We start from the raw sequence: 25,339 nt of genomic DNA, 5'->3' as shown, positions 1-25,339 counted from the left end.
AATTTTAGTCTTCTCCTTTATTTACTAAATTATCACTGTTGCAACGTAACACTGATAGGTATAAGCCAGGCTCACTGGATTCTAATAACCCAGGGGAGTCGGATATCAGTTCTTCAAGAGCCGGAGCAGGCCACTGTGCTGAACTATCACAAGTAGGCTACCTTTACACAAGCTATACTGTCACAATCGGGCTTTCTTTATAAAAAAAGTTTACAAAAGCTCTGCATGTTCTGAACTAGACAGATAACATTGAAGGACAATAATTAGAGAGCGAAGTTCATGGATACGGAGTTTCGTTTCGAGGTCAGAATCAAACACTTATTAATTTCACAAAGGAACAGCCATGAATGTTATCACTCGGTGTCCTATTTACAGATTCACTGATGTTAAGGCAAATGTTCTTAATTGCCTTACCCTCCCTGCCTGTCTAGTTTCTAGCGTGCAGCAAATGTGTTCTGTAATTCAACATTACATTTTAGTCTAAATGTTTAAGGACAAGTTTTAAGGCTATAGACGTTCTCATTCCCTCCTTTTGTCATTTCATGACACTAGTTGTGGTCAAACTAGTATTTTATACATTTCTAGTGTAATCTACATCCTCTTAGAATCTATGTCCCAGTTAATAAAGAAAGTAACCTATCTGCCGCCTTAGCCATCTGTTATCTTCAGGGTTTTGAGGACATTTGTTCTGAAGTCCCTTTGTTGCACTGCACTTCCCACTTATTGTGTATCCATCTTGTCTGTTCACCCTTCCTAAATACACTATCTGAGATTTCTCTGGATTATGTTAAATTTGTCAGTTTTCTGCCCATCTTACTGGCCTATAGATAATTTCTTGCAGTCCATAGCTTTTTCCTTTACTAGCAACCACACAAACAATATTTCTGTCATTTACAAACTTGTCAACCATGTCCCATACTTTTTAAGTCTAAATTATTGATATCATGGTAATCGAAGGCCCCATTACTACTGAGAAACTTCCCACTTTCCATTGGGGTCTACTGCCTTTTGTCTGAACAATCTGCTATATTGCATACTGCCAAACACTTTGCTAAACTCTTTGTAGGCTTCATAAGAAACACAACTCTCATCAACCACCCTTGTTGTCTCCTTAAATAAAAATTGTTTAAAAAATGAACTTGGTTAATAATGTGTTTGTGATTTGTTCTTTAGAGTTTGATGTAATTCATTTTTTGATAGAAGGTTAACAAGCCTTTCAAAGAACCAAAAAATTTTAAAATTTCTTGGTCTCAATAAGTAAGATTTAAAGTGTGTTTTTATTAGCATTACTGCTATCATCAGAGTATATTTAGTTTGTGCTATATAGGCTGTGTAATGGCACAGAAATAGGTCAGATTGTGAAATCTTGGTCATAATAAAAAGGAAGTGCTGTCGTAACTAGATTCAACTTGAATTGGTACTAAGTGTATGCTTGTTCAGTTGACCATTAATATATATTCAGGACTCACCTGAGGACTTGAATGCAAAAATCCAAGGGTGACTCTCTAGAGCTTACTGAGGGTATGTTACACTATTCAAAGAGCTGACGTTTGATTGAGACCCATCTATCTACTCGGGTGGATGTACAAGATCCTATGGCACAATTTCAGAGCACAGCTGGGGAATTAGCCCTGGTGTACCGACAAGAATCTGTCACTGGATCGAAACCCTGGAGCTCCCTTCTAACACCATAGTGGGATGCCTACACCCCATGAACTGCAGCAGTTCAAGATGGTAGTTCATTATCAAGAGCACTTAGGGATGGCAACAAATGCTGACTAAACCGGAAATGCCCTCAGTTCAGGAGAGAATAAAACTATAAAATAACATTTCTCTGTTATATGTAAGGCCCTTATGCTAAAGTATGATGCAATATGAAACAGCTGTGAACTTCAAAGCTTTGTATTCTTTTCTCATTCTGGCAAAGTAGTAGAATTCTTAAGCAAATTAGAGTGACTGCTCTTATTTGTGACTATGCGTGTTACATATTACAGAATAAAAATTACTTTAGCGAAGTAGTAGTGTTCAAGGAGGATGGGATGATTGGGATAGTCAGGTTTGATGGCCATGAGAAAGCATCCTAGAATATATTCAGGACAGTTTCCTAAAACAATGTATTGTGAACTCAACTATGGATCAGGCTATTTTGGATCCTGTGATATGTAATGAGGCAGGTTTAATAAAAATTAATTCAATAGCAATTAATTTAATAAATGATTAATAAATATTCAGTACAATTTGCAGCTCCACAGATACTGAAGCAGACATTGACCAAAAGTGACAAGATCGGAACAATATACAGACTTGGACTGAAAAGTGCCAAGTAATGTTCATGCAAATGTCAGGAAATGACCTTCTCCAATTAGAGACAATCTAACCTCCACCCCTTGACATTCAATAGTGTTAGTGTTACTGTCACTGAAACCTAAGGGTTACCGTTGATTGAAACTGAACTGGATTTGCTACTTCAGTACAATGATTACAAGAGTAGGTCAGAGGCTAAGAATACTGCAGCAAATAATTCACCTCCTGACTCCTGAAAGCCTGCCATCATTTCAAAGGCATAAATCAGGAGTGTGATCGATTACTTGGATTAATGAGTGCTGCTCAAACAAGACTCTCAAGGCTTGACACCGTCCAGGACAATGCAGCTGCTCAAGTGGCACCACACCCATAAAATTTGATAGATATAGGACAGATGTCAGAGGTAGTTTCTTTACTCAGAGAGTAGTAAAGGTATAGAATGCTTTGCCTGCAACGGTAGTAGATTCACCAACTACATTTAAGTCATCATTGGACAAGCATATGGACGTAGATGGAATAGCGTAGGTTAGATGGGCTTCAGATTGGTATGACAGGTCGGCGCAACATCGAGGGCCGAAGGGCCTGTACTGCGCTGTAATGTTCTATGTTCAAAATCAATTCAGTCCCTCCACCAATGATGCTCAGGAACAGTAGTGTGTACCATCTACACTGCATAAATTCAGCAAAGCTCCTTAGCACCTTGCAAACCCACTTCCATCTGGAAGAACAAAAGCAACAGATGGACGGGAACACTACCAGCAAGAACCCTTCCAAGCCATTCACTATCCTGATTTGGAAATATATCGTCATTCCTTCAGCGACACTGGGTCAAAATCCTGGAATTCCCTCCAAGTGGCATTGTGGTCTACCTACAGTGCATGGACTACAGCAGTTCAGTAAGCCAATTGACCACCATCTCCTCAAAGGCAACATTGATGTGCAATAAGTGTTGGCCTGACCAGTGACATTTCCCATGAGTGCATTTCAAAAACCAATGTCAGAGTAAACTATCCCCAAGGAAAATGTTGTCCCATAACATGGTCGAATTGAGAGGGAGGAACTTCGGTCAGAAACAACTGAGATATGCTTCAATAAGGGTAATTACCAAGGAATGAGGGCGATCTGCCTGGAGTGGACTGGGAAAGGAGGTTAGTAGTAAAGACAGTTCAAGAATAATGGCAGATGCTTAAGGAAATAGTTAATGCATCACACCAAAGTTGTCAAGAAGAAAGATTCTAGGAAGATGAGAAGGCAACCATGGTTAACCAAGGAAGTTAAGGATAGCATTCAATTGAAAGAAAAGGTACTTACAAGCTTGGTCATATTGTGTGTCCAGAAGATTGGGCAAGATGACAAATAAGAACTTTGAATGTAAACTTTCAAGTGATATCAAAATGGACAGCGAGTGTTTCTTTAGATATATTAAAACCAGGGAAGCTAAACTGAACATGGGTCCCGTAGAAATTGAAGCTGGGGTAATAATAATTGGGCATCAGAGCATGGCAGAGAAGTTGAACAAATAATTTGCATCAGTCTTCACAGTAGAAGATTCTGATAGTCTTTCAAAATCCGTAAATAATCAAGGAGGAAAGGAAATAAAGAGTATAACTCTCACTAGAGGAGTAGTGCTCGGAAAACTAATGGGGCTCAGAACTAATAAATCCCTGGGACTTGATAGAATGTATACTAGGATATTAAAGGAAGTAGCTACACTGGTAGGAATCTTACAAGTCTCCTTATGTTATTACTGTTCAAAGACTTCTGTATTCTTTCTATTTCTTCAAATTTTGACTTTTAAAAAATGATGAAATCAACAGTGAAAATGTCAGTATGTTTTAAGGTAAAAAATTGAGACCAAATGTTTGTAATCAGAACTTGGATTTAATAAACAAAATATTTTTGAAATGAGCAAATATAATTGTTTTTAATACGAATTATGTACGACAGACTTCACAGTGTTTATCATCAGCTGTATTCTCAGTATCAGCTGTATTCTCAGTATGAAGCTGCTTTATTCATCAGTATGTGATGCAGGGGACAATATGGGTGACCTTATGCTGCTGGCAGTAATTTTATTTTTAAATTGGATTTTTTTCTAAGACACCATGGATGCACCATAACTGCAGTTGACCAATGTTGGTATTTCCTGTTGTGGGAGGGGGCATGGATAAGATAAGTAAACAACGTCTTTTCCCTGGGGTGGGGGGAGTCCAGAACTAGAGGGCGTAGGTTTAGAATGAGAGGGGAAAGACATAAAAGAGACTTAAGGGGTAACTTTTTCACTCAGAGAGTGGTACATGTATGGAATGAGCTTCCAGAGGATGTGGTGGAGGCTGGTACAATTGCAACATTTAAAAGGCATTTGGATGATATGAATAAGAAGGGTTTGGAGGGATATGGGCCGGGTGCTGGCAGGTGGGACTAGATTAAGTTGGGATATCTGGTCAGCATGGACGGGTTGGACCGAAGGGTCTGTTTCTGTGCTGTACATCTCTATGACTCTTATGACTATCCAAGTTGAAATATTTTGAGTTTAATTCTTAAACTTAGAACAACTGTGTTCTAGTGTGTTATTTAACATGTTTAAGCTGCAGCAGATTTGTCATACTTTGTCAAATTTTGTTATGCATATATTAGTATAATTTGATTTTAGAGGGTTTTTAGTTCCTCTCAGTATAGCTTGAACTAAACTTAAAGTATGCTACACTCTATCTTTGACCTAATTCATTTTTGCAAAGCATGGATCTTGAGTGAATATACAGTATCATTTTGTAGTGAATATCGAGCAAGGAAAACATTTCTGTTATTTGAAATAAGTTTAGACTGGACTTTATAAATATTATTAACAGATATTTACAGCCTCTATTTTTGTGTTATCACTGGTCTCAGCAGGAAAGGACATTTTCTTGAGCTAAATTTAGATAAGTATTGGCCTGTAAGCATTAATTGTCCAACACCAGTTAAAAGTATCTATATTTTGTAGAATTATGTTATATAGTCTATATTGGTGCAATTTATGCTGTCTTATTCATCATTAGTGTTGAGCAAATGGACATTAATGTGAATTTGGGAAAATATTGAATCTCGGATTTTCCTGAATGCTGAAACTCTGCATTTAACTTTTATTGAAATAAGCTGAAAATATCAATATTTTATTGAAGTGACAATTTGCATACCCAAGTACTACTTCATAACTGCACAAACCATTTCCAAATTGCAGTTTGGAATAAAAATGATATTGGAACTTAAAATGCCAGAACATTGCATGTTCAGTCTGTATTTTAGGCAGGTTGTAACTGATTTTATACAGTTCTACAGAATAAAGTCTTTATCTTCAAAAAACCTAATATTCAATAGACTTTGATTTTTGTGAATGAGTAATTGGAAATACTCCAGAGAGGAGTAAGCATTATGCACTGTGACAGGTCTGTTGTATTCACCTGCCTCTAATATTGCTGGTGGTATTTTGGGAAAGGGAGAGGAAATAGAAGAAAGAAGAGGGAGGAGATGGATTGAAAATAGTGGTTTAATTTTAGCTGAGCTGGTTAAAAATTTAAAATATTTCTGATTAGGGTACAAATATAATCAGAATATTTGCACTATTCATGTCACAAGGATTTTAATTTATGTATTTTCTATAAAGTTAGAATTGTTCTGTTTGCTAAATGTGAGGTTTTGAATCTTTCTTTACATTTCAGATTCCAGAGTGGTTGTGAAGAATTCGAGCTGGAGGAAATGGTGCCTCATGCAGTTCTTGGATCATTTTGGGATGAACTGCCAGAAAATAAATGCGACATCCAAGTTATCAAGTTAGAATCAAAGCCTAAAAGACACTAAGCAAGTCTTTTAAAAATGAAATCAAACCAGGAACGCAGCAATGAATGTTTACCACCCAAAAAGCGGGAGTTTCCTATTAACAACCTGCCGTTGGCGGAGAAGGCAGGAGGTACAGCAGCTACTGTGAGTGAGAGCAGTCGCAGTGAAAACTTGGCATGGCTCGCCAATGTAGCTAGCAGCCAAAGCAGTGTGGGAATGAGGTATGGACAAGGCAAAGTTGCAGGAGAAACACCAGTGGAAACTGGCTTCCCACTGTACAAACCACTAGCAACTGCAGTGGACTATTCATCACCTGGAAATGTTAGATCAGCTCCAGGGGTAACACATCTTCGTGCTGTTTATTCATCTTCAGCATTGGCTCAGCCAGGACCTTCTGCATCACCAATAGAATATGCCCCAATTCAGCCTGCTGCTTTCCAGTTTGTTGGGCCACCTTACAGCGGACCATATGCTGGACCTGCTGCATTTGTCCCTTCCCCATTAATCTCCTCAACAGCTTCAAATGCTTCTGCCACTCCATCTCAGTATTCCCATCTAGAACCCTACTCTACAATCTTTGCCAGTATGGGTAGCCCAACCCAGCATAAGGTTGAACAGCAGGTAGTCAGGCCTCACAGAATGATAACTCCACCTCAACCTACAGTGCAAAACCAGTATGTGCAAATTTCGAGTTCATCTCCAAATGTGACTAGACCCCTGTCCCCTACAACAGTTCCCCTGCATTTGCACTCTCACTCTTCTCTGATTCCGCATACACTCTCAGTCAGTACCCCATCACAGGTGGTTCTCCAATACGCAGATCCTGGATACCATGTTGCATCAAGGGAATCTGTAAGAAAAGTTGAAGACATCAGGCCACATTTAGTCCCAAGAAGGGAAGTATCAAATGGTGAAGTTGAAAAAAGCAGGAGATACGCCATCTCACCCAGCACAGAAATGAACATGGAGAAAGCCGCAAACAAACCAGTTTCTCGTCATTATGAAATAAGGCACGGGACCCATAGGGTTGTTCATCCAAGTCCTGCTGACTATAATGCACAAGAATCTTTAGGCCCTAGAGCCTCGGTAATGATTATACCCAATAGCCACACATCTACGACAGATCTGGAAGTCCAACAGGCCATTGACAGGGACAGCTCTCCTGTGGCACTGTATGATAAGACTAACTTAAATCATGGGAAAGCTGCCTTTTCTCCACATTCTGTCATCCAAACTACCCATAATCCCACTGAGCACCTCTCTATAGGACTACCTGCTAGTGCTGTGTATCCTAGCTCTCAACAGCCACTTATTGGTTACATAAGCAGTCAGCAGCAAGCACTTAGTTACCATGGGAACTTGCAACAACATCTTGTAATCCCAGGCACTCAGCCCCTCCTTATTCCTGTATGCAGTACAGCAGTTGAAGCATCGGGGATAACATCTACAATAGCAACAACATCTTCTCAGTTTGCTGCAGTGCCTCATCCATTTGCCAGCACAGCCAGTCCCAAAAGTGAGAATTATCATCCTGACTCACTTGTTACTCAGCCAACTTATCACCCAACAGTTGTACAGGCCCAAGTACACCTACCATTAGTGCAGTCAGTGAACTCTCCTGTTGCAGCTTCTAATCAACTGCCTCCTTACTTCATGAAAGGTTCAATCATACAGCTAGCTAATGGAGAGCTTAAAAGAGTTGAAGACTTGAAAACAGAGGACTTCATACAAAGTGCTGAAATCAGCAGTGACCTGAAGATTGACTCTAGTACTGTGGAGCGTGTTGAAGGCAGTCACAACTCCAGCTTTGCTGTCCTGCAGTTTGCAGTTGGAGAACACAGAACACAGGTAGGAATGACCAGATCTACTGAAGGATTGTATGTTTCTTTGCAGAGATTTGAAGTGAACAGCAACTTTGTGAGCATTCATCCACCGTTTCTAGCTGGTGAATCAGCAAAATTAAATTCCATCTAGATTTGAGGAAAGAAGGCTCTGAAATTACCCATTAATTCTGTTAGCAGTCAAGTCAAAAAATGCATGTACATCTTATCAGAGACGTCACTGCACAAGTTGTGATCTACCTGCCATGTGGCACTGATGTGATCTTTATGTATCTCAACTTGCTTTTCAGGAGGAAAGACTGTGGTTTAAACTTTCTTAAGGGCCATGGTCATTAGGTATTAATGTCCTGCGAATATGATGTCTCTCATTTTTAGTTGGGCAAAAAGTGAAAGCAAACATTTACTGATGCAGTCATCGTGGTAGTGGTCCCATGAAGACTGAGATTATTGATCCAAAGGCTGCCACAGATTACATACCACGGCACTGATGTCTTAAGGCAGATAAAAAATATTCCCCATTGACATAATCTACACCCATTTTGTGATCCACCGTTTAGGACTGCGGCAGAGCAATATTGTAGCTGCTTCTATTATTATGTAGCTTTAAAAAAATGGAGTTAAATGCTGAGCTCTATAACAGTAGTACCTGTGTACTGTGTAAATAATTACAGGTTCAGATTTGGTCTAACTTGCTAGTTGCTTGTCTTTACTGTAACAAAGGCTTGAGATGTTCAAAATAATTTATTTTTGAGCTGATTTTGCACTCAATTTACCTGGACTTTTTGGAGCTAATACTCCACATCCCTTCCATATTTTTGAAAGAAATCATAAAACTCCAGATTTTTAATTTGCAACAAAAACTGTGTTGAATGATTCCTGAGCATGGTAAATACAATGACTGATACTGTAAAAATGAGTTGTCACAGAAGTCATTCCCTCTGTGGGAATTGATAGTTGGACTTTCACTTGTCACACACAAGTTCAGAACCTAACTTTGACTCATTAGGTTTCATTAGTTATTTACTGAGCTTTAGATGGAGCAATCATGGGAACTTAAGAGCAAAATGGTAAATATAACTGAAAATAAATAAGGTTGGTCAGCATCATGATTGAGAGTTCTGGTGAACAGTCATTATTGGACTCAATATTAACTCTTTGAGGAGAAAGTGAGGTCTGCAGATGCTGGAGATCAGAGCTGAAAATGTGTTGCTGGAAAAGCGCAGCAGGTCAGGCAGCATCCAGGGAACAGGAGAATCGACGTTTCGGGCATAAGCCCTTCTTCAGGAATCATTCCTGAAGAAGGGCTTATGCCCGAAACTTCGATTCTCGTGTTCCCTGGATGCTGCCTGACTCAATATTAACTCTGTTCCACTCACTCTGGCTGCTGCCAGACTTGTGTTTTTCTAGCAGTTTCTGTTTTTCCAGCAGTTTCTGTTTTTATTTCAGATCTCCTGCATTTGCAGTACTTTATTTCATTATACCGTATAATGTTTGACAAATTTTGAAACTGTTAAACACGGAAGTGCTAGTGAGGAGTAAGCAGAAATTAATTTTTGACAACTTATTTCAGACATGAATGCAGTCATGGCATAAAATGCAACTTTAACAAGGTTTTCAATAGCATGCACCCTCATAACATCAACTGCCCTTCAGTATCAAGGAAAAAGCCAGTTTGTTATTTTGCTTATTTTTGCGGAGAGTTGTTTGATGACTGAAACCTCTGCAGATAGAACAGTGGATTCCATATATCCCAGGTTGAGGATTTCTTTTTCAATGTTAGATCTGCAGTATTCCTCAGATTGTTCTTTTTTTTCTTTCCCACTTGTCCTTATGGTTCCAAAAGCTGCTTATGGGGGGCTGTAACTACTGTCCGGGGATGAGGATCGTAGGTTATGTAAAGAGCTGTGAACCCAGAGGTCAACAGAAAACACCGGATTACCATGCCAATTAAACACTGTACATTTTAAGATGAAATATTATTAATCAGCTTAATTTACCTAAGATTGCAGAAAGTTACAAACCAGAAAGATTGCAAAATGTCTGTGGCTGGTAAATCATAAGTCAGTTGCAGACTAGGGGAACAGGTGGTTTGCAAAAGGTTGTAGGGTCAGGGGTTCAGAATGTGGTTGCAAATCTGAAAAGTCATTCACATCAACCTACTTCATCCATCAAACCTCTAAATAGTTTTAATGTCCAAAAATGTGATAGTATACTAGCTGAGAGTTCAACATAAGGGTGGCTCAGTGGTTAGCACTGTTCCCTCACAGTGCCAGAGACCCGGGTTCAATTCCCACCTTGGGCAACTGTCTGTGTGGATTTTGCACATTCTCCCCGTGTCTGCATGGGGTTTCCTCCCACAGTCCAAAAGATGTGCCGGTTTGGTGAATTGGCCATGCTAAATTGCCGTAGTGTTAGGTGCAATTGTCAGAGGGGAATGGGTCTGGGTGGGTTGCTGTTCAGAGGGTCGGTGTGGACTTATTGGGCTGTAGGGCTGTTTCCACACTGTAGGGAGTCTAATAGAAAATGCTATTGACATTGGAAATGCTGCAGATTTGAGAACAAATACATGCTAAATCTGTTTGTATGTGTCTGTACGCAGATAGGAAAATATTTTGGACTGGAGAGCTTGAATTTGGCTAGTGGTTTGTGCTCCTCAGTAGGCTGATACTGTTATAACTAGTCTAGAATTTGGCTACACTGATGCCTTTACAGTAGACACAATTGATTTGCTAAAATGTGCTGATATTCAGACAATTGTAGTTCTCACTGTTCAACTTAGTGTATGAAGCGGTTTGCATTGCCTTGAAAATTATCAATCACATGCTCACCTTCACTTTTCATGCATTATTTCCTGACAAAATTATTAATCTCTTCTCCATGACTAATTTTCTGGTGCAGCTTTCATTTTTCTTCCTTTAAGTCAAGAACCCAGCCTTGAATATTATGGTAGACAACTGGCAAAGGTATACATTGTCACATCTGGCTAGATCACATGAAACATTGTTTCCTGCTGTTTATGTCCTGCACCAACTATGATAATACTTCAGCATTCTTGTCAGAGGTACACTTGTGTGTTTAATGTTCTCCACTCTCAGTTATCCAAGGAGAGACAAACAGTTCTGCAAGGATTTACTTGAATGATGCCTGAACTCCAGTGGTTAATTCACAAAGAGAGATTATACAAACTTGGGTTGTATTCCCTGAAATTTAGAAAGTAAAGTGGGGGATTTCATCAGTTTTTAAGATTTTAAGTGAGATGGACAGTAGAAAAAAGAATTAAGGTATTTGTGATGTTGGTAAGACTGAGATGTAAGAGCAGAAGTAAGTTATTCACTCCAGGTCTGCTGTGCCATTCAGAGAGTTAATGCTGATCTGCTCTCAACTCTAATTTCCTCCCCTTAACCCGTAATCCTCAATTCCCTTTTTGATTAAAAAATCTTTGTGGCAGTCTTGACTATAAAATCAATTGAGTGATACCCACATTTGAAAACCGAATTTAATTAATTATGATGGCAAGGCGCATGATATATTGCAGCCCTGTGGTGTGTAGAGCTAGTAGACAACCACTGTGATCCAAAAGTACCACATCTATGGTTAATACCTATAATTCAAGAACTTTTGTTCCAGAAATCATCTCACTAACTTGATTGAGTTTTTTGAAGAAGTGACAAAGAAATTTGAGGACGGCAGAGCAGTGGACGTTTTATATATGGACTTCAGCAATGCATTCAACAAGGTTCCACATGGTAGACTGATCAGCAAGGTTAGAATCCAGAGAGAGCTAGCCATTTGGATACAAAATTGACTAGAAGGTAATAGACGGAGAGTGGTGGAGGAGGGTTGTTTTTCGGACTGGAGGTCTGTGACCGGCAGTGTGCCACAAGGAATGGTGCTGGGTCCACTGTTTTTTGTCATTTATATAAATAATTTGGATGTGAATGTAGTAAACTTGCAGCTAACACCAAAATTGGTGGGTTAATGGACAGTGAAGAAGGTTAGGCAAAAGTGAGGACTGCAGATGCTGGAAACCAGAATTTAGATCAGAGTGGTGCTGGAAAAGCACAGCAGGTCAGCCAGCATCCAAGGAGCAGGAAAATCTATGTTTCGGGCAAATGCCCTTCATCAGGAATGGAGACAGGGACGCTCCAGGGTGGAGAGATAAATGGGGGGGGTTTGAAGAAGGTTACCTCAGTGTACCACAGGACCTAGATACGATGGGCTAATGGGCCAAGGAGTGGCAGATGCAGTTTAGTTTAGAGAAATGTGAGGTGCTGCACTTGGGTAAGGCATATCAGGGCAGGGTACATATGCTTAATGGAAAGATCCTGGGGAGTTTTGCTGAACAAAGAGACTATGGGGTGCAAGTTTGCAGTTTCTTGAAAGCAGAGTCGCAGGTAGATTGGATTGTGAAGAAGACGTTTGGTATGCTTTCCTTTATTAGTCAGAGCATTGAATATAGACGTTGAGATGTCATGTTGCAACTGTGCAGGACGGCACAGTGGTTAGCACTGCTGCCTCACAGCGCCGGAGACCCGGGTTCAATTCCCACCTCAGGCGACTGACTGCATGGAGTTTGCACGTTCTCCCCGTGTCTGCGTGGGTTTCCTCCGGGTGCTCCAGTTTTCTCACACAGTCCAAAAATGTGCAGGTTAGGTGAATTGGCCATGCTAAATTGCCCGTAGTGTTAGGTGAAGGGGTAAATGTAGGGGAATGGGTCTGGGTGGGTTGCGCTTGGGCAGGTCGGTGTGGACTTGTTGGGCCGAAGGGCCTGTTTCCACACTGTAAGTAATCTAATCTAAGACATTGGTTAGGCCTCTTTTCGAATAATGTGTGCAGTTCTGGTCTCCCTGCTATAGGAAGGGTGTTGTGAAACTTGAGAGAGTTCAGAAAAGATTTACAATGATGTTGCTAAGGTAGGAGGTTTGAGCTACAGGGAGAGGCTGTATAGGCTGGGGCTTTTTCCCCTTTAGCAGCAGACGCTGAGGGCTGACCTTGGACAGGTTTATAAAATCATGAGGGGCATGGATAGGATGAATAGTCAAGGTGTTTATCCCAGGTTAGGTGAATTCAAAACTAGAAGGCAGAAATTTAAGTTGAGAGGGGAAAGGACCTGAGGGGCAACTTTTTCTCGCACAGTGTGGTGCATGTAAGGAATGAACTGCCGGAAGAAGTGTTGGAGGCTGGTACAATTGTAGCATTAAAAGACATCTGGATAGCTATATGAATAGGAAAGGGTGCTGGCACTTCAGACCAGATTAATTTATGATGATTGGTTGGCATGGACGAGTTGGGTCTGTTTTTATGCTGTACAACTCTGAGGATGAAAGACAGATTAGTATTATATTTAGAAAAGATATTTGTTTTCTGTAGCCAGGAATGAGAACTCCAAAGACTTACCTAACAGTAGAAACTGGAAAGGGCCTTAGAATGGTCAAAGAAAAATTCAGTTAAGGACCACATAGATGCCAGCAACCTAGGTCAGATGAAGAAAGTTTCTGTTGAAGAAAGAAGAATAGCTAGGGGCCACATTAAATGTTGACCAAAAGGCAATATCTTTGAATTACTGTCTCAGTCCTGAGCAAATTGGTGCAAAATCAATATGTTCATAGAGTTGTGTGTGTGGCTTAAGAATTGGTGTGCTCCACATGGATTTCAATTCATGAACCATTTGCACCAGTACTGGTGAAGAGGAAATTAGATCTTCTGGTTGGGCTTCACATGAGCCATGAATTGGAACAGTGTTAAATCAAGTTATCAAAGCTGTAAATAGATTAAAAAGTTTAAAGAGAAACGAAAGCATTGCAATGGGTAGCAATATGGGTCCTAATAACCAACATGTTATAGAGAGGGACAGAGCTGACAAATACAAGAATGCATTAGACAAAAAGAACAAAGGTGAGAACATGGTTTAAAAATGTATAAATTACAGGTTCTTTATCTGAAGGTATGTGATGACTTTAATCGTCTTGTAGCTTGGATGAATCAAATTGGCAAATTAGTCTTAAGGACAAATTCACAGATCATATTTCAGACAGTTTCCTAGGACATTGTTGACGAACTAACCAGGGATCAGGCTATCCTAACCACTTGAGTACGAACTGGTTTTCCTTCTGTCTCTATTGCATCTTTCACTAATCACCATAAATCTATGTTCTCTGGTTCTCCATTCTTCCATTGAGTTTTTCCCTGTCTGCACTGCCCAAATTTGTCGTCATTTGAAAACCAATATTAAATCTCCTCTCAACCTTTTTTTCCCTCTGAGGCAAGTAGCCATAACTTCTCCAGTTTTTGTACATAACTGAAGTTCCTCATCTCGGGAGTCATTCACATGAACCCTTACAGTACCCTCTATAATGATTTCATGTCTTTAGCAAAGTGTTGTGTCCATGTACTATAGTTGAGAGTAAGATTGTGTTTTATGCGTGATTGTCATAATTTAGTTACTTTTGTACTCTATAAAGCTCAGGATTCCTTATACTTTATTAACTACACTCTCAGGAGACAGTAAGAACTGCAGATGCTGGAGATCAGTGTGGTGCTGGAAAAGTACAGCAGGTCAGGCAGCATCCAAGGAACAGGAGAGTCGACGTTACAGGCATAAGTCTTTCATCAGGGCTTATGCCCAAAATGTCAACTTTCCTGCTCCTTGGATGCTGTCTCACCTGCTGTGCTTTTCCAATGCAGTACGTTTTGACTAACTACACACTCAAGCTGCACTGCAGATCCCTTTGTCTATACAGGAATCTGGTATTGAGATTGGCTGTGGTCTGGTTTAATGGTGGAGCAGGCTCTAGAGTTGAAATGACTGGCTTCTGCTCCTAATTCTGATGTTCTTGGTCATTTGTCACTACTTTTATTTGCTGTAAATTAGATAATTTTGCATTCACACTGCTGTTGTCCCAATTTTTCCATGAGTTTCAACTTTGTGCGAATATTTCTTATATGACATATCAGCACATGCTTTACAGAAGTCCTTGTCCACTACATCGACACCATAACCTTCATTCACCTTCTCTACCTCATCAAAAAGCTTCACTACATTAGGAAACCACTCTTTGATTTTAACGAATATATCCTCACTTGCCTTAATTAATGCAAACTTGCCTGTCATGTCTCTATTAATTTTGTTCTGAATTGTAATTTCTGAAAGCTTTCCCAGCACTTAGCAGTGTGTGTAAAAGTTTGCAATTCTTCAGTTTTCTGACACAAATCCTGATTCTAAGGAGGATTGAGAAATTATATCCAGTGCTACCTCAATTTCCTTGGATTCTTGGATTCAACCCCAATGACTGATCAGCTTTAAGTGCAGCCAGCCTATTGAATATCTGTTTTATCAAATTGTAGTCCATGAAGCATCTCAATAACTTCCTCTTTCACTATACCTTGAGCAGCATATTCTTTCTTTGTGAAAACAGAGCAGAGTAGTCATTTAGAACCTTAGCTATACCTCCAGTTTTTTAATTTGGATAATTCCTTTTTAGGTCCAAAATCAGCCCCACTCTTTTTTTTTGTACCATGTCTTTTTTCTATTTATATGCCTATGGATACGTTTGTGTTCCACTTTTCTAACTGCCAGTTTCTGCATACTCTTTTTTTACTGCTCTCTCTCAACCTTCCATATTGAACCTGGACCTGAAATGTATTATCCCCTGACATCTGGCTATCATCCTTTTTTTGATTCAGTTTACCCGATATCTCATTTGTCACCTAGAAACAAGTGTAATCGAGTTTTGAGAAGATTTGTAGCTCAGGTTGAAGTTCTGGATGGAGGTTTGCTCTGAGAGGGAAGGTTCATTTTCAGACGGTTCGTGAGCCTCCAGATGAAGCACTGCTAGTGTAGCCCGCTTTCTATTTATATGTTTGGGTTTCCTTGGGTTGGTGATGTAATTTTCTGTGGTGATGTCATTTCCTGTTCTCTTTCTCAGCGGGTGGTAAATGGGACCCAAGTCAATGTGTTTGTGATAGAGTTTCGATTGGAATGTCATGCTTCTAGGAATTCTCGTTTGGCTTGTCCTAGGATGGATGTGTTGTCCCAGTCAAAGTGGTGTCCTTCCTCATCCATATGTAAGGATACTAGTGAGAATGGGTCATGTCTTTTTGTGGCTAGTTGATGTTCACATATCCTGGTGGTTAGTTATCTCCTGCACTCTAATCCTGCTTCATGAGGCTGTACGTGGTCCTAATTTCTCCCAATGTTAAAATGCCTCTGGAAGGAGAGTTGGATGTACTTGTATAGGCAGTATGAGTTATTTATGGGAACTTGGAACTCATAATGGAAAAGGTTGTCAAGAAGTATGTCTAAGTGAAAGAATAATCGGTTACATAGAGTAGTGCATATGTGCATATAATTAGGTGCACTCCCATAGCAGCATACTCAATGAGTGACTTTCTTTACCTATATTTCTACATGTTAATAAAAAGCCACACCTATTTGTGCTTCCTATCTCACTGACTTGTCTTCCAGGTATCATAGTTTTGTAACCGTTTCTGTATCATTTTACAATTATAAATTCTTATATCCATGTTCATAATGAAATTTGCCTTTATCAACTGATTATCCCATACATACTTAACACTCACTTCAAAGAGCTTATGGGGCTTGTATTTTCTAGTACAGGTATAAGGGTTATAAATTAGAATATATATGCACATAAGGGAGGCTTTTCAGCCTTCTGTGCCAGCCAAGCAAGAACTCTCTGGTAAAATTCCACATTGGGCTACTGGTCTGTAGTCCTACAATACTTCAAGTGAATATCCAAGTTTTGTTTAAATGCAACTCCAACAAAACTTAAGAAACCTGACATCATCTGGGATAAAGGAGCCCACTTGTTTGGCACCCCAGTTACCACCTTTGCCACAGATACATAGTGGGCACAATCTGTTGAGGATGTGTGCAGCACTGCAGCAACTCATCCAGGCTCCTTCAAAAGCACTTTATGAACCACAACTTTTCCACATGCAAGGACAAGGGTAGCCACCTACAAGTCCCCCCTCAAGTCCACACCATCTGACTTGTAACTATTTCACTATTGCTGGGTCAAAGCCCTGGGACTCCCTCCCTTACAGTGTTGTAAGTATACCTATCCCTTGAGGACTGTAGTAGTTCAAGAAAGCAGCTATCACCATCTTCTCCAGGGTAATTAGGGGTGGATGTTAAATATTGGCCTAATCAATTATACCCTCATCCCATGAACAAAAAAATTAAAAGCCATTTTTGTATTGCCTGTAAACTTCCTGAACATGACTCCTACATTCAAACTTAAAACAGTAATAAATATAACTTATACGTTTCACTTAATTTGAAGAATTGTTTTCTTTAAAGTGATGCATTTCTCAGCAAATAGTATCAAGTCTGGCAGCATAATAAATGATCTGTTATGCCATCATAATAGTGTTTTCCCCACGTTATACTGCTTTACTATAGGTTATTTTGACACTGAAGAATCTTCTGCTAATTATCATCATGACAAGTTACTTCATGATAGCTATGGATTAGTAACAATGAAACAGTTGCATCTTTTGTGATTTTTAATTTTGCTTGAAATTCATTTGGATATCTGCAGTTAGTTAGATTCAAGCTCTCATCATGACATTTGCCCACACCAAAGACACCATAGATAATTCATAAGAAAAATTGTCGAAGAAAATCATACAAATGAAGTGAAAAAGACAAAAAAAAGTCAGTAACTGGCTATGCTCAAAAGACCTTATTACCTATGGTAAATCCCTGTTATTCAAGTGTAACTCAAATATAAAACTGCATTAGTGCGTGCAATTTCCTTCCAGCACATTCGTGCCAGTTTTGTTGAGGTAAAGTTTTGTCCTTTTCAGTGTATAAAATCTCATGAGTTAATGCAATCAATCAATGTTATTGATTGTAATCAACTGTTGACAGTAACATGACTATATTACAGGAATTAATTCATGATTACAAAATGCAATCCGGAGGCTTGTTAAAATGCTTGGCTGTTTCTTTAGCTGTTGCAATTGTGGTTTAAGTTGACTGTTGTCATGGATCTGGCTCTCCAAGGTCACATTAAGTGACTGAATTTTGAATTTACTGAACTTAAAGTAATTGTAACATCAGTATGAGAATCAGACCAGAATGAGGCTTCAGTGAACTGCTAGTTACTGCAGCTCCAGGTTATTAGTAATAAATTAAGCTGACCATAGTTGCCATTTGCCTGAAATTCTGAATGTGATTTAATAATGAACACACTTGAAGGACAGAGTCAAAGGAAACTTGACATATAGACCCGGAAGCATGACCAGCTTTGTGGGCATAGACAGTGTCAGAAGAGCTGAACTTTGAACCAACTACTTTTTTTTCTTGTGCATAACTTTTATTGTAATTCAACATCCCAACATAGGGGTGTTATTGAACAAATTATGGTAGTGAGCCTCAATGCCTAGATTAAAGCAGGTAACTGAAAGCTATCAAAGTAGACTTCAGGGAGTATCTTAAAGGAGGAAAGAGAGGTGGTGGCAGAGGTGTTAAGGGAGGGAATTCCAGAGTTTGGAGCTTCAGCTGCTGAATGCATGGTTACCAATGATGACGTGGTTAAAATCAGTGAAGGGTCAAGGTGTCAAAATTAGAGATCTCTGTGGACTGTAGAACTCGAGGATAACTGCAGTGGTGAGGAATGAGGCCTGGAAAAACATTGAAACTGATGAGAATTTTAAACCAAGAAGCAATGAACGGTGGGTGGCACAGTGGTTAGCACTGCTGCCTCACTGCGCTAGAGACCCGGGTTCATTTCCCGCCTCAGCCAACTGACTGTGTGGAGTTTTCACATTCTCCCCGTGTCTGCGTGGGTTTCCTCCGGGTGCTCCGATTTCCTCCCACAGTCCAAAAATGTGCAGGTCAGGTGAATTGGCCATACTAAATTGCCCCAAGTGTTAGGTGAAGGGGTAAATGTAGGGGAATGGGTCTGGATGGGCTGCGCTTCAGCGGGTTGGTGTGGACTTGTTGGGCCGAAGGGCCTGTTTCCACACTAAGTAATCTAAATCAATGCTTAACTGGCAGCTACTCTCAGTCACTGTGCAGAGGGGTGGTTGGTGAACCAGACTTGATGTAAATTCGGATAGAGGGATGGCCAAAAGTTCATTAGAATATTCAAATCTTGATAATTAAGGCATGGATGAGAGCTTCAACAGGTAAGCTAAAGTGGAGAAAAGTTAGATTTTTTAGAGATGTGAAAATGAGCACCCTTAATGAAGGCACAGAAATGTGGTAGGAAGCTCACCCCTGGGTCGAATATGGCAGCAAGGTTGCAAACAGGTCAGCCTAAGATAGTTGCCAGGGAGGGAGCAATGGAGTCAGGGCTAGGACAAGGCTTCAGTTCTCTCAGAATTTGGAGGATGTTTATGCTCATTCAGTATATAACGTTTGACAAGCAGAGTCAAAAGGTGTGGCGCTAGAAAGCACAGCTGGTCAGGCAGCATCCAAGGAGCAGGAGAGTCCATGTTTTGAGCGTAAGCTCCTCAGAACATTCCTGATCAGAACATTTGCTCAAAACGTCAATTCTCCTGCTCCTCGGATGCTATCTGACCGGCTGTGCTTTATTACTACCACACGTTTTGATTCTGATCTCCAGCATCTGCTGCATCTGTTCTCTCTTTCTCCTCCATGGTGTTTGACAAGCAGCAATACAATTTTGGAGACAGTGGAGGGGTCAAGAGAATTGGTGGTACCACAGAGTTCTGTAAAGATCACCGAGTTCTCATGTAAATCTGTATGGGTATGACTCACATTTCAACCTTTTGTGCTACTTTTGTCACTTCCACTCGGATTGTATCTACAGGTAGGCAAGAACTTTAATGAAATTCCAAGCCTATCTGTTTTGCAAGTTACAGCAAAGTGAAATGATCATTTATAATGAGAAATACATTAATCTGCTGATTTTTGGTAGAAGAATAGAGTTTCCTCCTCCCAAAAACAAATAAAAAGCACTTTTAGTATTCAGCTCTGGACTTTACATTTGTATACTGTTTCTCCTGTATCATTGCTAACATCTTTACTGTTTGTGATTTGCTGCTCAATTTTATTTTCGACTAATAGTTTGAAGCTGTAGGTAGAGAGTGTTTAAAAGGTTTTCTGTAGTTTCAGAATCTGACAAAAAGATGGTATGGTTAGAGAAATATGAATTGTACTCTAAGTTTGGTGCATCCATATATCTATTCACCTCTGGGTTTAGGGTGTTGTGCACATAAGCACAGCTAAAAATGCAGAGTGATGCAGATGCTGGGAATTAAATGTCCTTGATGTGAAGTGTGCTACATGCTATTCTATCTGTGTTTCTTCATCCTTTCTCTCTCATTTTCTTTCATCAGTTCCTAAAGGCCTTGACACCTACCTAGGACATAGTTCCACAGTTGACCATTATCATTGTATTCCTCATGCAAGTAGCCATTCATTATTTATGTTTTATAGTTGAGTATTAGTAAATCAAAAGCTGCTTCCACTCAACATTTAACACAATTCCAGCAAAAATTACAGGAAACATTTCAGAGTCAATAGGTTTGTCTGCCAAAAATCACAGGTGCAAAGAGGCCAGTTCGTATTTTCACTCAACATATATTCGGTTCTTTTCCCAAGGTTTCACACACACCAACTTCTGCAAACAGTTAAAGTTTATTAAAGTTTGTACAAGCTAGGTGACCCCCTTTGACCCCCTCCCTGGCATGTGTCAAAATGAGGCCCTGAACAAATACATCCCCTTTATACAGGTCAGTTGGCCATGCTTACAGATGCTCTGGCCACTCCCCCACAGTCACATGCCACTCAAGACAACCCCCAGTCACATGTTACCTCAGGTACAATGGCAGGATGAGATCATCCTCAGACATAATGCAAGTGCTAATGCCCTAATCCTGGGGAATTGTTAGGCAGATGATTTCCTGACTCAGTGATTCCCCAAGACAATGCAGGTGTGAGGTGTTCTAACTTCAGGGGAAGGCTGGGAAGCATTTCTGAATGGAAGAGATTGAATGATAGTTTAATTTGGGAATAGTAGCAAATGACTGTCCAGTTGCAGTAGGGGTGATTTGTATTCTTCCTGACTGTCATCCCCACCCACTTCCAGAATGTTCACTCAGTGCAGTTTAACTCTTTAATATTACATCAGTGTCCAGAGAGATATTCCAATTTACTCCTTGAACATGACACATATACTGGAGATAGATGAGATTTTCCTAACCTTATGGTTTGAATACTTGATAAGTTTGATGAGCCCATGCAAGTATTTTTAGAACATTTTAGTACAGGACATGCCTGGGAAGTTTTCCACATTTTATTCAGATAGATGCTCGTGTTGTAGCTGTGCTGGAGCAGCTTGGCTAGGGCTACAGCAGATTCTGGGGTAGAAATCTTCAGTATGAATGCTGGATTGTTGTCAGGGCCTTTGTATTATGCAGTGTCTGCAGCCTTTTCTTGATATCACATGAATTGAATCAAATTGATTGAAGGCTGGTAGAGGCCAAGATAAATTTTCCACTTGGCACTACTGGCTGAACTTGCTTCAGGCTTATTTTTACACTGATGTGCTGGGCTCCCTGTCATAGTGGATCCTTCTCCAGTGAGTTGTTTAGTGTGCCACTGCCATTCACAACGAGATGTCTTAGGGCTGTTGATTTTAGACTTGCTAAACCCTGTCTATCAGTTGGCATGCAAGCAAATCAGTTTTTTGTAGCTTCACCAGGTTGGCATCTCATTTTTGTGAATGTTTGGTTCTAGTCCTTTATTCTTCATTCAAACAGAATTGGGGGTCTGCGTTCAAATCCCATCACGTCAACTGGTGGAGTTTAAATTCAGTCAATAAATCTCCAATATAAATATAAGCTCAGTAATAGTGATTGCTGAGCTGTCGTTAATTGTTGTAAAAGCTCAGCTGGTGCACTAATGCCCTTCATATAAAGAAATCTGCAATCCTTACCTGTCTGGCCTACATGTGACTCCATACCTGTAGCAATGCAGTTGCCCACTGAACTGCCCACTGAAAATGATAGTTTAGAGCATTTGCTGGGCCTCTAGATTACTAGCCCAGAGGCACTACCAGTGCTGTACCATCACGTTTCTGAACAGCTTATTATAATATTGTGTAGAAATTGAATAATCTAAGAAAACAAAGTACTTTGTTATCACAAAGAAAAACAGTTTATGTTTATTTAGGGAGGGTGACGAATGTTGTCCTTGTCAGTGATGACTCAACAAAGGAAGCATTGCACACACTGAGCCAAACCCTGTATTTGAAAAGTGTATCAGAAAGACATGTATTCTAAAACACCAACCCGGCAGCAAAGATGGGCGTCAACTTCTGATGCGCTGCGGGCACCAGTGACACTTGGTGTTAGCTGGTTCCACTGTACTGTGAACCAGAAAAAGGATTGTGGCTGGTTGCGCATCACAAGGGCATGACCTTAGCCGTGACCTTTGACTGGCAGCAGGGTCAGTGCAGAGAAGCTCTGCTTCTGGATCAGGTCCAACATCAAGAGGAAGGTGGAGCAATGCTCAATCATTAAGTTGAAAACCTGGGGTAAGTGGTAAAGACAGCAATGAAACCCGCAGACAGGAAATAATTAGCGAATAAAGCAGCAGTCAAGAAATAAATTGTTAGAAATGCTAAAATCTGAAGCCAAAAGCTCATTTCAGAGCCCCACATGTCTCTGTCCTGAACTGAACTCTCAATAAAATTATTTACTTTCCTGCAGTCACGCTCATTCTCAATGGAGATCATTTCAATTTAATACAGCAGCAGCAATTATTTTAGAAACTGAACTTTACTTGTATGTAACATTTGTTAAATTCCAGTTCTCTGTCACGATGAAGATGTCTAGTAGACATTTCACTTGACCTCTTTGTGCACGTGTGCTCTTTACACCACCTGGAGACAGTGTTTTATACAATTCACAGTAATGACAAATTGCACAACTGGACAGTATCCTGGTGGTTTATAGTACTGGAATACCAAATCACCAGACATGATTTCAAATTTGAAATTGATACCATCTGATACTTTCTGGTATAGTATCATAAAAACTTACCATGAAAATGTACAAATCGTTACAAAATTCCATTTTGTTTGACTGACAGACTTCAGAGAAATAACCTATTACTCTTGCTTTTGTCTACAGATTACAATCTCACTTGACCTGGTAGTTTCCTCTTAATTTAAAAAAATTTAATCTATTTTTGTAATCAGTCTGTTCAGAGATGTCATTGCCCACTTGTGGAACAGGTGGTCCAGGGTAGGGACACCAACACCACACCACAGGAAGGACCCAAGGTTGTTTTGTATTGCATTAAGTGACCTAACTAAATACCAATTGCTTCAATTTAACAATAAATCCAATGTGTTATGTAAACTAACATATGAAAATTATTCCAGCATTTTAAAAGCAGCATTTCTTCAGTATGTTAGGGTAGTGGAGTAGGTTTGCTGGGGATGTTGTCAATATGCTGTTTAACTTTACCTTGAAGCATATAAATTAATTTACTATATCTTCATATGTCTTTCTTACAATGCAACAAATAAATTTGAGTTCATCCAAAAATACACAAGTTACAAACTAATTAATCTTTAAATGGAAGTATTTTTATGCTGCCTTTTTTGAATTTGAAGTTGTAAGGAAGAATAATCAATACTGTCCAATAGTTATAATCCCAGCTGATAGTACTACTGGCCAAGTCCCAGAATGAAATCTGGCCGAATAGATTTTTTTAAAAAAATTATTTGATGCCGATTCACTGAAACATTTTCTTCAACAACAGAAGTTTATGACACAAAAGATAAAGGAATCACACCAATCTATAGAAATAAAGAGCATTATGTGAAAGATTTGAAAACAAAGTCTTATCCAATTTCCTGATGCTATTAATTACGGAGACTTAAATCTAGAGAATTTACATCACTATTTCAACTTTTTAAACATGAGTTGACTGATTCCCTCCTTGGAACTAGTATGTTTTCTCAAAACTAGGAGCTTAGACTTTCTCAGCTTTTAGTAACCTGCAGATCTCAAATCAGTGTAAAAGTTTATTTTGTGAAACTTCCAAAGTTAACTACTTTCCTTGAACTGTCCAATACAGTCATAGAGATGTACTGCATGGAAACAGACCCTTTGGTCCAACTCATCCATGCCGACCAGATATCCTAATCTAGTCCCATTTGCCAAGACCTGGCCCATATCCCTTGAAAATCTTTCTATTCATATACCCATCCAGATGCCTTTTAAATGCTGTAAGTGTACGAGAATCCACCACTTCTCTGGCAGCTCATTCCTTACACGCACCACCCTCTGTGTGAAAGAGTTGCCCCTCAGGTCTCTTTTATATCTTTTCCCCTCTCAACCTAAACCTATGCCCTCTAGTTATGGACTCCCATTGCAGGGGGATAAAAAACCCTTGACTATTTATCTTATCCATGCCCCTCATGATTTTATAAACCTCTATAAGGTCACCCCTCAGCCTCTGATGCTCCAGGGAAAACAGCCCCAGCCTATTCAGCCTCTCCCTATAGCTCAAATCCTCCAATCCTGGCAACATCCTTGTAAATCTTTTCTGGACCTTTTCAAGTTTCGCAACATCCTTCCGATATGAAGGAGACCAGAATTGCACACAATATTCCAACAGTGGCCTCACCAATGTCCTGTACAGCCACAACATGACCTCCCAACTCCTGTACTCAACACTCTGACCAATAAAGGAAAGCATGCCAAACGCCTTCTTCACTATCCTATCTACCTGCGACTCCACTTTCAAGGATCTATGAGCCTGCAGTCCAAGGTCTCTTTGTTCAGCAACACTCCCTTGGACCTTACCATTAAGAGTATAGTCCTGCCCTGATTTGCTTTCCTAAAATGCAGCACCTCACATTTTATCTAAATTAAATGCTACTCCTCAGCCCATTGGCTCATCTGATCAAGATCCTGTTGTAATCTGAGGTAACCTTCTTTGCTGTCCACTACACCTCCAATTTTGGTGTCATCTGCAAACTTACTAACTATACCTCTTATGCTCGCATCCAAATCATTTATGTAAATTACGAAAAGTAGAGGACCCAGCACCAATCCTTGTAGCACTCCACTGGTCACAGGTCTCCAGACTGAAAAACAACCCTCCACCACCACCCTCTGTCTTCTATCTTCAAGCCAGTTCTGTATCCAAATGGCTAGTTTTCCCTGTATTCCATGAGATCTAGCTTTGCTAACCAATCTCCCTTGAGGAACCTTATCAAACACCTTGCTGAAGTCCATATCGATCACATCTACTGCTCTGCCCTCATCAATCCTCATTGTTACTTCAAAATACTCAATCAAGTTTGTGAAGCATGATTTCCCATGCAAAATGCCATACTGACTATCCCTAATCAGTCCTTGCC

The 25,339-nt window shown here is 39.9% G+C and overlaps 1 protein-coding gene across 9 annotated transcripts in view; it reads left to right on the top strand.

Annotated features, from left to right (window-relative positions):
• atxn1a (ataxin 1a) overlaps positions 1-25,339 on the top strand; it is a 375,415-nt gene that overhangs the window by 337,798 nt on the left and 12,278 nt on the right. For all 9 annotated transcript variants that reach the window (XM_087978653.1, XM_043719063.2, XM_043719064.2 and 6 more), the window contains one exon: positions 6,003-7,968. In XM_087978653.1, the coding sequence (XP_087834779.1) occupies positions 6,157-7,968 (1,812 nt within the window). In that variant the 5' untranslated portion in view covers positions 6,003-6,156. The remainder of the gene's footprint in view (positions 1-6,002; positions 7,969-25,339) is intronic.

This window comes from Chiloscyllium plagiosum, unplaced genomic scaffold, assembly GCF_037043375.1.
Source record: "Chiloscyllium plagiosum isolate Xiang-an unplaced genomic scaffold, Cpla_swu_hap1 HiC_scaffold_34, whole genome shotgun sequence".
NCBI classification, from domain to species: Eukaryota; Metazoa; Chordata; class Chondrichthyes; order Orectolobiformes; family Hemiscylliidae; genus Chiloscyllium; species Chiloscyllium plagiosum.
The sequence above is the reverse complement of the archived record's forward strand: the minus strand, read 5'-3'. Positions and strand labels throughout refer to the sequence as shown.